This window comes from Taudactylus pleione, unplaced genomic scaffold, assembly GCF_031769625.1.
Source record: "Taudactylus pleione unplaced genomic scaffold, aTauple2 ptg000585l, whole genome shotgun sequence".
In the NCBI taxonomy this organism is placed as follows: Eukaryota; Metazoa; Chordata; class Amphibia; order Anura; family Myobatrachidae; genus Taudactylus; species Taudactylus pleione.
In genome coordinates, this window is record NW_028284987.1 from 857638 (window position 1) to 869864 (window position 12227).

At 44.2% G+C, this 12227-nt stretch overlaps 1 protein-coding gene across 5 annotated transcripts in view; it reads left to right on the forward strand.

Moving 5' to 3' along the window:
• Positions 1-6489, forward strand: part of SPECC1 (sperm antigen with calponin homology and coiled-coil domains 1) — a 560436-nt gene extending 553947 nt beyond the window's left edge. For 2 of the 5 annotated variants that reach the window (XM_088453631.1, XM_088453630.1), the window contains exon 15: positions 5358-6489. In XM_088453631.1, coding sequence (XP_088309757.1) covers positions 5358-5447 — 90 coding nt within the window. In that variant the 3' untranslated portion in view covers positions 5448-6489. The remainder of the gene's footprint in view (positions 1-5357) is intronic. The other 3 variants (XM_088453634.1, XM_088453635.1, XM_088453633.1) reach the window with 2 other exon arrangements.
• The last annotated feature ends 5738 nt before the right edge of the window (positions 6490-12227 follow it).

Sequence of the window (12227 nt, forward strand, 5' to 3'; positions counted from 1 at the left end):
CTGCACAATTTTTGTATTTTAAACATAGATCTTTAGAAGAAGCTTTGGAAATTTGCTTCTATGGGGGAACATATCGAAAAAGGTATAGCTGCGATAATCCGTGCTGTGGTAGCCACAGAAAACCCTGAGGTGTTTAACACAGTAGGCACGAATTCCTAAGGTACAGCTGAGTACACATAGTGTGGGATTTTGGTAGTGCACCGCAAGGTACAAAAATGTGTTGCTACTGTTTATACAGCGCGTAGCATGTAATATGGTATACGGAGGTGTTGGCACTGTGTCAGGGCTGGGGATTCTGGATTGCCCGAGCCAGATACCTGCTCACAGATGGTACGGGAGGTTTGGAGTAGAGATGGTCGTATATAACTCCTCCTCATAGAGGTAATCATAATTAACATATGCAGCATTACTAAGAAGGTGCATGAAGTAAACACTGGACTAGTACTGTAGTAAAATACTGGAGTTGAACTCCGACTAGAAATAATATACACAGGGGCCAGAGTAGGATAGGACTTGGAGCCGGAGAGGGACTGTATTTGGAGCATACACTGGAGCCAGATTGAGATCGGACTTGGCGTATACACTGGAGCCTGAGTCGGACCGGACTGGGAAGTATACACTGAAGCCGGATTGCGACCAGACATGGAGCACAAACTGGAGCCGGAGTGGGATCGTACTTGGAATAGAGACTGGAGTCGGAGTGGAACCGGACTTGGAGTAGAGACTGGAGCTGGAGTGGTAGTCGGCAATGAGCCTAAGACAACAAGCCAGGAGTAGAGACTAGTACATGTATCTGCTAGGAAGCTCAGACACAGAATGCTGTTAGGGCAGGATAGTTATACCCTGAGTCTCACAGGGATTGGCTGATGCAGTCAGGTGGACACCGGCCTGTTTGTCATTGGAGACTAGTGGTCAGCTGACCAGGCCCAATATGGCGGCGCCCAGTGTCCGAAGCTGAAGCGAACCCTGTCGGACTCCGAGCCCCTGGAGAACAACACCACGTCGGAAGCCCGTCAGCTGGCCAGGCCCGCCACAGCAGCGACTATGTCTGGAGCCCCGAGACCACCACTATTGGAGACCCGTCAACAGCACACTCTTGAGAGCCCCCAGGCCGGGACCCCCGCCAAGACAGAGCAGCACGACCCCAAGGGTAAGGGCGGTTCCTGAGGCACTGCTTGTACAGCGAGTAGCATGTAACAACATACACTTAGATGCTGGCACTGTGGGAGCAGCCCGTCATATGCAATGGCGACAACGATGTTTTGGAGCTGTGTTGAGGAAACCAAATACCGGAATTTAAACAACAGTGGAAGAACACTATACTGGAAAGTTTAGTTCTGGAGTAGGAACACCTATGTAGAACACAATAGATACTCTGGCACCGGAGGAGTGCACTGAACAGGTTCTTATAGTGTCTGACTGATGGGTGAGGTTAGTGGTAACACCTAAGAGAAGTGTTATGCCGAGCCCTGTTGGGTTCTGTTAAGGATTCTAATTGGGAAGGCCAGCAATCAGTGGCTTCCTGAGTGTTAGAGGTATTCTAGTGGTGGCCATGACTGCTGGTACTCACAGAAGTGGCCTGACTACCACCATTGGTCCATGGGTGTTTCCCTGCTCCTTGCTGACCTCGATTAGTGATCATTCTGCTGGAATTCATCAGAAGAAAAGTAATGCTGGTTTGAATCTTCCACAAGCAGACTATTGGCTTTCAGTCCATTTGACATTGGAGCTATCCCTGTTGCATTCAGGGATATCCTGTGAACCTGTAGCAGAGGCCACACAAACATCAGATACAGGTCTGTACAAGAGATTTCTCCACCCTATAATTTGTATATGGTACCTTAGAGCCCACTAGGCAGAAGAAAGGACTCATACTAGTGGATAAAAATACCCCACTGGCCTTTATTGATTGGAGTCTAGACTGCACCATGAAGTTGTGGGCTTTATTAGCTTTACATGATCAGAAGGAAAATAAAATCAGGATTACCACCTACCCAACTTTCAATAAAACTCCTCCAGGCAGTCTCTTTGCTCTGGTTCCCTCAGAAGAGCTGCACTTGGACAAGGAACTAGTTCCTGCCATGAAGCTGGAAACTAAATTTCTGGAGAATGCACAGGCTCCGCAAATGGAGATAAAAAAAATAAGCTCCAAATAGTGAGAGCGTCAAATACTTAATAGATCTCTGAAACATCAGCGACTGGGGTCAGAACATCTCAGATGTTCTCTGAAACATCAACTGATGATCTCCAAAATCTCAGCATCTGGGGTCTGTACAGTCCCCATTCTGTTTGTACCTTCACAAATCATACTATACAAGAAAAGGTAATTTGCACTAAAACTGTTACTAAAACCAAAATAAAATTCACAATCTCTGAGATCTGAAAATATGACGTACACCTATTCCATTCTACTTCAACAACAGCGTGCTAAAATCCAACAGTCATAGAACCTCCTACTCTTGACTCTCTGTCTACTAAAACTACTGTAATTCTTTGTCTTCGGGATCCTCTACAAAAGTGATATTACTTGTATACTGTACTTCGTGAAATGAAGTCAGTAAAGCAGACATTGTATAGAGCTTGCCAACATTCACATCGTATGCTTTCATTCCTCACGCAAACTATTGGACCCTCTTCAGTCACTGCTAAATCTAAAGGACATTACTCACTTTTAATTCTCTTGGAATTCTCTATTTCATTTTACACTGTTGATCACTCTCTTCTCATACAAACACTACATTCCCTAAATCTTCAGGACACTGTGTGATCTTGGTTCTCCTCCTACTTCTCAAATCACTTTTTTAGTATTCGCCTCTCTAGGTCCACTTATTCCCTGTGTACTCTATCAGTTGGATTAAGGCAGGAGTCAGTCATAGGTAATCTGCTCTTTTCTCTCTACATTATACCAATTATCTTGGAAAGCTAATAAGCTAATTTGGGTTTTAGCATCATCTTTTTGCTTTGAGTACCCAAATTTATTTATACTTCGGGATATCTCATTATCTATGTTGGCCTTCTTTACTAAATGTCTTTGTGCCACTTCATCTTAGAAGTTCTTTTACCACCTCAAACTCAGTCGGTCAAAAACTAAATTAAAATTCCCACTAACCAACAGAAACTAACTGCCTGACCTCTCTATTTCTGCTGACAGGAGAGAGCATGGTGGCTGACTATAAAAAGAGTAGGTGATCAAGAGGAAGAATGTTCCTCTCTCACTGTCTTTTGCCACATTTAAGTTAATATAGGAAGCAGGGACGAACTGGGACGGGGCGCAGGCACATGGAAAAGGGGGCATGACCGTGCATCATGGGGGGACATGGCCAAGCATCACCCAAATCCCCTTCCCTCGTTCCCCTGGCTTAGCGTCTTCGTTGTGCGAAGTGCGTAGAGGTGGAACTGATCTGCCAGGCCTCCAGACTGCCAGACAGGCCCATCAGACCATCTAACCATTCTGTCATTTGCCCGAATTGCCAGATGGCTAGTCTGGCTGTGGTAGGAAGAGTGTCGGAGACATGTTATATCTCATTCTGCAATCAATTAAAGCAGAACAGCCACTGACAGAAGCTGTACAGGAAGTGGGAAGGGGCATCTAGGGGCCAAAAGGAAAAATAATAATCTTGTATCTTTTATACAATCCTTCCAAGCTATAAAAAAACAAATAAGACAACAAAGCTAAAGGAGTTGGGGGCGTCAAGAAAAGGCTTAAAGGCCCCCATACACTGTGCGATATAGCAGCTAATCAGACGGATTGGAACGATATCGCTGCTATATCGTTCTGTGTGTGGCTATGATATCGGCTAGTGCACGCTCCCGTGATATCGGGCGGTCAGGCGACAGATCGCTCTGTGTGTGGGGACCGCCCGATATGTTGGCCGTTGGATTGGCCAGTGCATCGCAAGGTTCATATCGCACTGTGTATGGGGCCCTTTAGAGTGGCGCCTGTTGCCCATCACTGCCATATATCATACACCACATGCAGAGCTCAGGTGCACATTTTTGCTTTCAGTGGTAATTTTTTCCTGGTAGGATTTCTATTCTCTATTATTTTTTGAGAGATGATATGTCGTAACAGAAAACCTACAAAATAACTCAAGACACCGGCCTTCCAAAGTATTCAAAAGGTTTGTACATTTCCATTTAACTCAGCAGTAAATTAAAACAATACATGAACTCAAAGAAAGAAACACCACTTTGTAATAACATATCAACAGGCATGTTAGCTTAAAATAAACAGAATTACAAGTAAAAACAAACAAAATATAGAATACAATGTGACTTCTGGGTGGCCAGATCCTTCCTCCATCTGTGAAAGTTAGGTAAAAGGCTGGGACAATCGTACAATGCACCATATATACACTCCCTTTCCATTGCTGCTATCTAGATGAGCTGAGCATTATAAGATAACCTTATATAATTTTCTGGAAACGCTGTTTAATAATCTTTTTATTTGTTTGAATAATATTTTACGTTACTCTAAAAAAAAAAAAAAACTACTCAACTATTATTCATTTTTATCTTCCTGTCTTAGTAAATAGTTTCTCGAACCCACATTTTTTTTCTGATTATTAAATGCTGGGCAGCTCTTTATTAAATTGTCTAAAAGGTGTCTTCCTTGCCTCCTGGTTTAACTTACTGTACATAATGGCATTGTATTTGCTATATCTATAATAGTCTGAAGCCACCACATTCAATAAAATAGCCAACTTGTAGTGCATATGCTACATTTCTGTCCAGTTATTATGGAAGTCCATAGAACCACAGTGTCTGACAGTCCCAGTGCAGGGCAGGAGAGGGGAAGGGAAGTACATTTCTGAAAGTTAAAAACAAAACACTTGTCACCCAGGGGCGAACGCAGGATTTTTATGGGTCGGGATATATATATATATATATATATATATATAATATGTGTGTGCCTTTGCTCAGCACAGTTATATCACAGCAGACTGCATCATTCCTTTAGGTAGTTCCCAATCGTGTCTGTTGGTGCTGCCATTAATTCTGTACAGTAAATGGAGGGGCCATGTGTATAGAGGTCAGTGTTTATGACACAGCATTGTTTTATGAATGTTGTAGCTTGATAGTGGACGCTGAAGAGTTAATTTTATGAACGTTCTGTTGCCCAGGCTACCACATTGATATTCTGTGTTACACCCATCCCTTTTGGCAAATACCAGAATTGTCAAACTGCCAGATTGGGCCTGTTGGCTGTAATGCGTGCCACCACTTATTCTTCCCAGTAACTTGTCAAACTCTTTTCATAATTGACTTCCTTTGTTGCCTGACAGTGACATTTATTGTGCAGCTCTTATTCTCATATCTTGATTTTTTAACATAATATTTATTTTTTAATCTTCCAGGAGCTCAATGAGTTGATGTTCACAGATCGTCCAGACTGGCAGAGTGTGATGCAATATGTGTCTCAGATCTACAAGTATTTTGAGACATAAAGGAGAGCTGTGTAATAGAGAATACTACAGAGGAAGCACACATTCACTTTATTGATCAGGTCTATTTCAGTATGGGCAGAACTTCTCTGCGCAACATCTGTCTGGGTGGAAGAAATTTGCCGGTGTATTGTCTTCTAGGATCCTGGTGCTGACTGCATGACAATACAGCCTCCCACTCTTCCTTCTGTCATTTCTACTTGCTGTGGTTTAAAATTCTGCTATCCTTATCACCCTCCCAATCATCGGAATCTGGCATGTATACACTAACACAGGTCTCCAAGGTCCTGCAGGAGGCTTAACTATTCATCTCCATGACTACAAATAAGATTCCATACTTTTATCAGGTTCTTCATTCAAGAATTTCCGAGTTCAAGCTTTGGCGACGCATCGATTATCGCCACAACTGACGGTCTTGTTCTCTGGGTCACAGAAAAGTTTTTGTTTAATGCGTTAATTTTAAGAACTGTAAATTTTGAGAACTTTGACACTTCTAATCCGATTGCACAGTACCCAGGGATCGTGGAAGGTGGTTAGTGTAAGTAGGAAAACACACTAATTAAAACATTATATTCACTTATCACAAAAAGCATCTTCTTCCAGAGAGGGAACTGACATGACATTAGCAAATGTTGGGTCACATGAACTATTATGCATGATACACACACCAGTCCATGTTCTACAGATACACTTTGGTACTGTTTCTGTTATATATGCAATGCCTACAAAGCCAAGGGGTCTGATACACATCCTAACATTGTCCATGAGGATAGGAGACTGTCGGTATCACCATAGACATCAGCCTGTGGTGACATGCTTCGTGTCTGCATTCCAGCATCTTGCATTGTTTCCATTATTTGGTAGAGGATTATTGTAACAAAGAGGGGAAATTATCCTTTTGAAATAAAATGCAACTAATATTAAGTTATCAAACAGCTCATTCATGTTAAGTCTTTTTTAAATAATTATTATGTTACGGACAATAAACTTTACATCGGTTCTAATATTGTTTTCCACTATACCTGCTGGATGATTGATAGACGCTATTGTTCTCTGCACTGTTATCTATTGTACTGGAATGGCAGAGCCAGTTACCAACAAGTTTAAGTATTGTTATATAAACCTGTCTGACTGTAATAGCAGGCAGCAAAAAACTGTTATTCACAACTATTATGAGAGTCGAAGCTAAAGATATTCAGAACAGACAGTGGCGGTTTACAGGTTTGTGTTTTCAGTGGTAATTCACATTTCCTCCCTACATGTGTCTTTCTACATTCACAGAAGTTATATATCTTGAAAAATGGTAAACCAAGAACAGGATCTGGTTTGTATTCTCACACGCTGTTGCAGTGTATTGTACATTTACACTTCTTCTGACACGAACTGAAACAATTTAAGCAGTAACCACTCTGAGCCTTCAAGTTACCTCCAATTTGTTTTGTATAAGAAAAACATAATATATGATAGTTTGTACCATTGTTCCTTTTTGGTCACGAAGGACACTGTAGTAACTTTTGTATTATAAGATACTTTGTATTGTCAACTGCAGATATTACACATCTGAGGGTAATCCAATACTCTACAGCAGTGGTTCCCAAACTCTTTTGAATCACTGCGCCCTACAGTATCAGCATTGTTTTCACGGCACCCCTAAGTTTAAGTTTGTTATTGAGAAATTCAGAAAAAAATCCAGTAAAATAGTAAAGTGAAGTAAATTGTGCTTACCTGTCATCCTTGGGTTCAGTTATGTATTAGTGGAATGGTTTGCACTTCTGTTTGTTCACATATTTACATTACATTGACCATAAAACATTTTATGTGGTGCTGGACCATCAACCTGAGACACCCCTGCAAGTGTCCCAAGGCACCCCAGGACTCATGGGAAGGATGTCTTATGATAGGTTGTCCCTTTTACACCTCACCCAAGTTTATATGGAGCTGAATGTGCAGAATTCATATTATAGCCAAAGACCAGTGCTATCACCATTTCTAATAGGACAGTTTATAGCAATAGTCTGCCCCTTTTCATGTGCCCTTGTGCATTTAGGGGTCTATTTACTAAGCCTTGGCTGGAGATCAAGTGAACCAAGTTCCAGCCAATCAGCTCCTAAATGCCATGCACCAGCTGTGTTTGAAAAATTACAGTTAGGAGCTGATTGGTACTTTATCTCCGTTCATTTTATCTCCATCCACGGCTTAGTAAATAGACCCACAAATTTACGGAAGTTCTCAGTGGTATACATATTAATAATTTAGTAAGGCACGTTATCCGATATATTAAAGTACAAACAAATGACATATAATCACATGAAAGAATATATTCCAGCACATAAATCCAACATTGTGGTTAAACATTTGGGACAGGTTTTGGCCACACTCCTGGTCATCCAACCACACCCATACTAGGGGTGTGCACCGGCCACTTTTCGTGTTTTGGTTTTGGATCTGGATCTTTCTTCGTGTTTTGGATCTGGATTGGTTTTGCCAAAACCACCCTTCGGTGTTTTGGGTTCTGGGTTTTGTGTTTTGGATCTGTATTTTTTTTAAAAAAAGCATAAAAACAGCTTAAATCACAGAATTTGTGGGTTTTTCTGCTCCTATGCAATTATTAACCTCAATAACCTTCATTTCCACTCATTTCCAGACTATTCTGAACACCTCACACCTCACAATATTGTTTTTATGTCCAAAAGATTACACCAAGGTAGCTGGATGACTATGCTAAGCGACACGAGTGGGCGGCACAAACACGTGACCCATCTAGGCGTGAAACTGCAGTGGCAGACAGGATGGCAGTTTGAAAAACTAGGCCCCAAACTGTACATAATGCAAAGAAAAAAAAGAGGTGCAAGATGGAAATGTCCTTGGGCCCTCCCACCCACCCTTATGTTGTATAAACAGGACATGCACACTTTAACAAACCAATCATTTCAGCGCCAGGGTCTGCCACACAACTGTGGCTGAAATGATTGGTTCGTTTGGGCCCCCACAAAACAAGCTGGCAATTAATGTGTCCCTGCACAAACTGGCTCTATGGAGGCAAGATGTCATCCTCATCCTCCTCATCCACCGATTCCTCACCCTCTTCAGTGTGTACATCCTCATCCTCACAAAGTATTAACTCGTCCCCACTTGAATCCACCACCACAGGTCCCTCTGTACCTTCTGGAGGCTGGTCTCCCTGGAAGAGCTGATAATTCATTTTGATGAACATCATCTTCTCCACATTCTGTGGAAGCAACCTCCTACGCCTTTCGCTGACAAGGTTCCCGGCTGCACTAAACACTCTTTCGGAGTACACACTGGAGGGGGGGCAACTCAGGTAAAATAGAGCCAGTTTGTACAGGGGCCTCCAAATTGCCTCTTTTTCCTGCCAGTACAGGTATGGACTGTCTGCCATGCCTACTTGGATGCTGTCACCGATGTAATCCTCCACCATTCTGTCAATGGTGACAGTATCATATGCAGTGACAGTAGACATGTCAGAAATTGTTGCCAGGTCCTTCAGTCCGGACCAGATGTCCAAACTTGGTCCTGCCTGCCCTGCATCACCGCCAGCGGGTTGCTTAGGATACCTAAGTTTTTTCCTGGCAGCCCCAGTTGCAGGAGAAAATGAAGAAGGAGCCGTTGACGTGTCACGTTCCGCTTCAGCTGACAGTGTGTTCACCAGCAGGTCTTTGCACCTCTGCAGGCTTGTGTCGGCCGGAAAGAGAGACACCACATAGGCTTTAAACCTAGGATCGAGCACGGTGGCCAAAACGTAGTGGTCTGATTTCAACAGATTGACCACCCTGGAATCCTGGCAAAGCGAATGAAGGGCTTCATCCACAAGTCCCACATGCCGAGCGGAATCGCTCCGTCTTAGCTCCTCCTTCACTTTCTCCAGCTGCTTCTGCAAAAGCCTGATGAGGGGAATGACCTGACTCAAGCTGGCAGTGTCTGAACTGACTTCACGTGTGGCAAGTTCGAAGGGCTGGAGAACCTTGCACAACACGGAAATCATTCTCCACTGCGCTTGAGTCAGGTGCATACCCCCTCCTTTGCCTATGTCATAGGTGGATGTATAGGCTTGTATGGCCTTTTGCTGCTCCTCCATCCTCTGAAGCATATAGAGGGTTGAGTTCCACCGCGTCACAACCTCTTGCTTCAGGTGATGGCGGGGCAGGTTCAAGAGTGTTTGCTGGCGCTCCAGTCTTCGGCACGCAGTCGCTGAATGGCGAAGGGGGCCAGAAATTTTTCGGGCCACCCAAAGCGTCTCCTGCACGCCCCTGTCGCTTTTCAGAAAATTCTGCACCACCAAGTTTATTGTGTGAGCAAAACATGGGACGTGCTGGAATTTGCCCAGATGTAATGCCCGCACAATATTGGTGGCGTTGTCAGATATCACAAATCCCCAGGAGAGTCTAAGTGGGGTAAGCCACTGGGCGATGATTTCCCTCAGTTTCTCTAAGAGGTTGTCGGCGGTGTGCCTCTTACTGAAACCGGTGATACACAGCGTAGCCTGCCTTGTAACGAGCTGGCGTTTCTGAGATGCTGCTACTGGTGACGCTGCTGCTGTTGCTGCGGAAGGTGATACATCTACCCAGTGGGCTGTCACAGTCATATAGTCCTTAGTCTGCCCTGTTCCACTTGTCCACATGTCCGTGGTTAAGTGGACATTGTGTACAACGGCATTTTTCAGGACACTGAGGACACTTTTTCTGACGTTTCTGTACAGTCTCGGTATCGCCTGCCTAGTGAAGTGGAATCTAGACGGGATTTGGAACCGGGGACACACTACCTCCATCAATTGTCTAAATCCCACTGCACTAATGGCGGATACCGGACGCACGTCTAACACCAACATAGCAGTCAAGGCCTCAGTTATACGTTTTGCTTCAGGATGACTGCTGTCGTACTTCATCCTCCTCGCTAAGGACTGTTGGAGGGTCAATTGTTTAGTAAAAGTAGTGGTGTTCCTACTTCCTCTCTGGGATGATGAACGACTCCCAGCAGCAGCAACAGCAGCAGCGGCAGCAGTAGGCGTAGCAATGCAGGATCCTCCAGAGGAATCCCGGATAGGAGAGTCAGTCATGCCAGTGACATGGCCTGCAGGACTACTTCCGATCCTGACTAAGGAGGAAATTGACGAGGAGGGAGTTGACGGTGTGGTTTGCAGGCGCTTGGATACAACAGGACAACGGGATTTAGGTGTCCCTGGACTGCTTACGGTCTTAGCCAAAGTTTCTGAACTTGACAGTAACTTTTTATGAACGCGCTGCAGGTGCCGTATAAGGGAGGATGTTCCTAGGTGGTTGACGTCCCTACCCCTACTTATTTCACCTTTACATATGGTACATATGGCAAGACAGTTGTTGTCCGGATTTGGATAGAAATATTGCCAGACCAAAGAGGTGGAATGTTTGGTCTTCTGCCCAGGCATGACCGTGATGGGCTTTTTCATCCCACGGACAACAACTGTCTCCCCCGGAGCCTGATTTAAACAAACCACATCACCATCAGAATCCTCCTCGCCAACTTCCTCCTCAGCGCCAGCTACACCAGTATCCTCATCCTGTTGTACTTCAACAGTGACATCTTCAATTTGCATATCAGCAAGTGGACTGTGGGTGCTCCTTTCAGCACTTGCAGGGGGCGTGCAAATGGTGGAAAGAGCCACCTCTTCCCGTCCAGTGCTGGGAAGGTCAGGCATCGCAACCACCACCACACTTGGACTCTCCTTGGGGATTTGTGATATCTTCTTAGAAAGCACAGTTCTTCGCTGTGCTTTTGCCAGCTTAACTCTTTTGATTTTTTTAGTGGGAGGAGGGCTTCCATCGTCATGTGAAGCTGAACCACTAGTCATGAACATACTAGGGATCGACCTTAGCCGTTCCTTGCCACTCCGTGTCGTAAATGGCATATTGGCAAGTTTACGTTTCTCTTCAGCTGATTTAAATGTCTTTTTCAAGGTCATTTTCCTGAACTTTGCCATTTGGAATTGTATGTGCCCTCTACTATGACATTGGGCATCGGCCTTGGCAGACGACGTTGATGGCATGTTATCGTCTATGTCATGACTAGTGGCAGCAGCTTCAGCACTAGGAGGAAGTGGTTCTTGATCTTTCTCTATTTTATTTTTATCGGAGAAAGTTTGGTCCTCCATTTATGTTATATCGATTTGATATATACGTGCGGCTAAACACAGAAAATAATTTTTTTTTTGGTTTGGACTGGAGTGTACTTTGTGGGTTACAGCACCCTTTAACGGTCAAGCCAGCCGGCCCTTTACTTATGACACAGGCGCACTCTTGGCACTACTTTGTTGATGCACGTGCGGCTACTGCGCACACAATTCACAAACACAGAAAATAATTTTTTTTTTGGTTTGGACTGGAGTGTACTTTGGGGGTTACAGCACCCTTTAACGGTCAAGCCAGCCGGCCCTTTACTTATGACACAGGCGCACGCTTGGCACTACTTTGTTGATGCACGTGCGGCTACTGCGCACACAATTCACAAACACAGAAAATAATTTTTTTTTGGTTTGGACTGGAGTGTACTTTCGGGGGTTACAGCACCCTTTAACGGTCAAGCCAGCCGGCCCTTTACTTATGACACAGGCGCACGCTTGGCACTACTTTGTTGATGCACGTGCGGCTACTGCGCACACAATTCACAAACACAGAAAATAATTTTTTTTTGGTTTGGACTGGAGTGTACTTTCGGGGGTTACAGCACCCTTTAACGGTCAAGCCAGCCGGCCCTTTACTTATGACACAGGCGCACTCTTGGCACTACTTT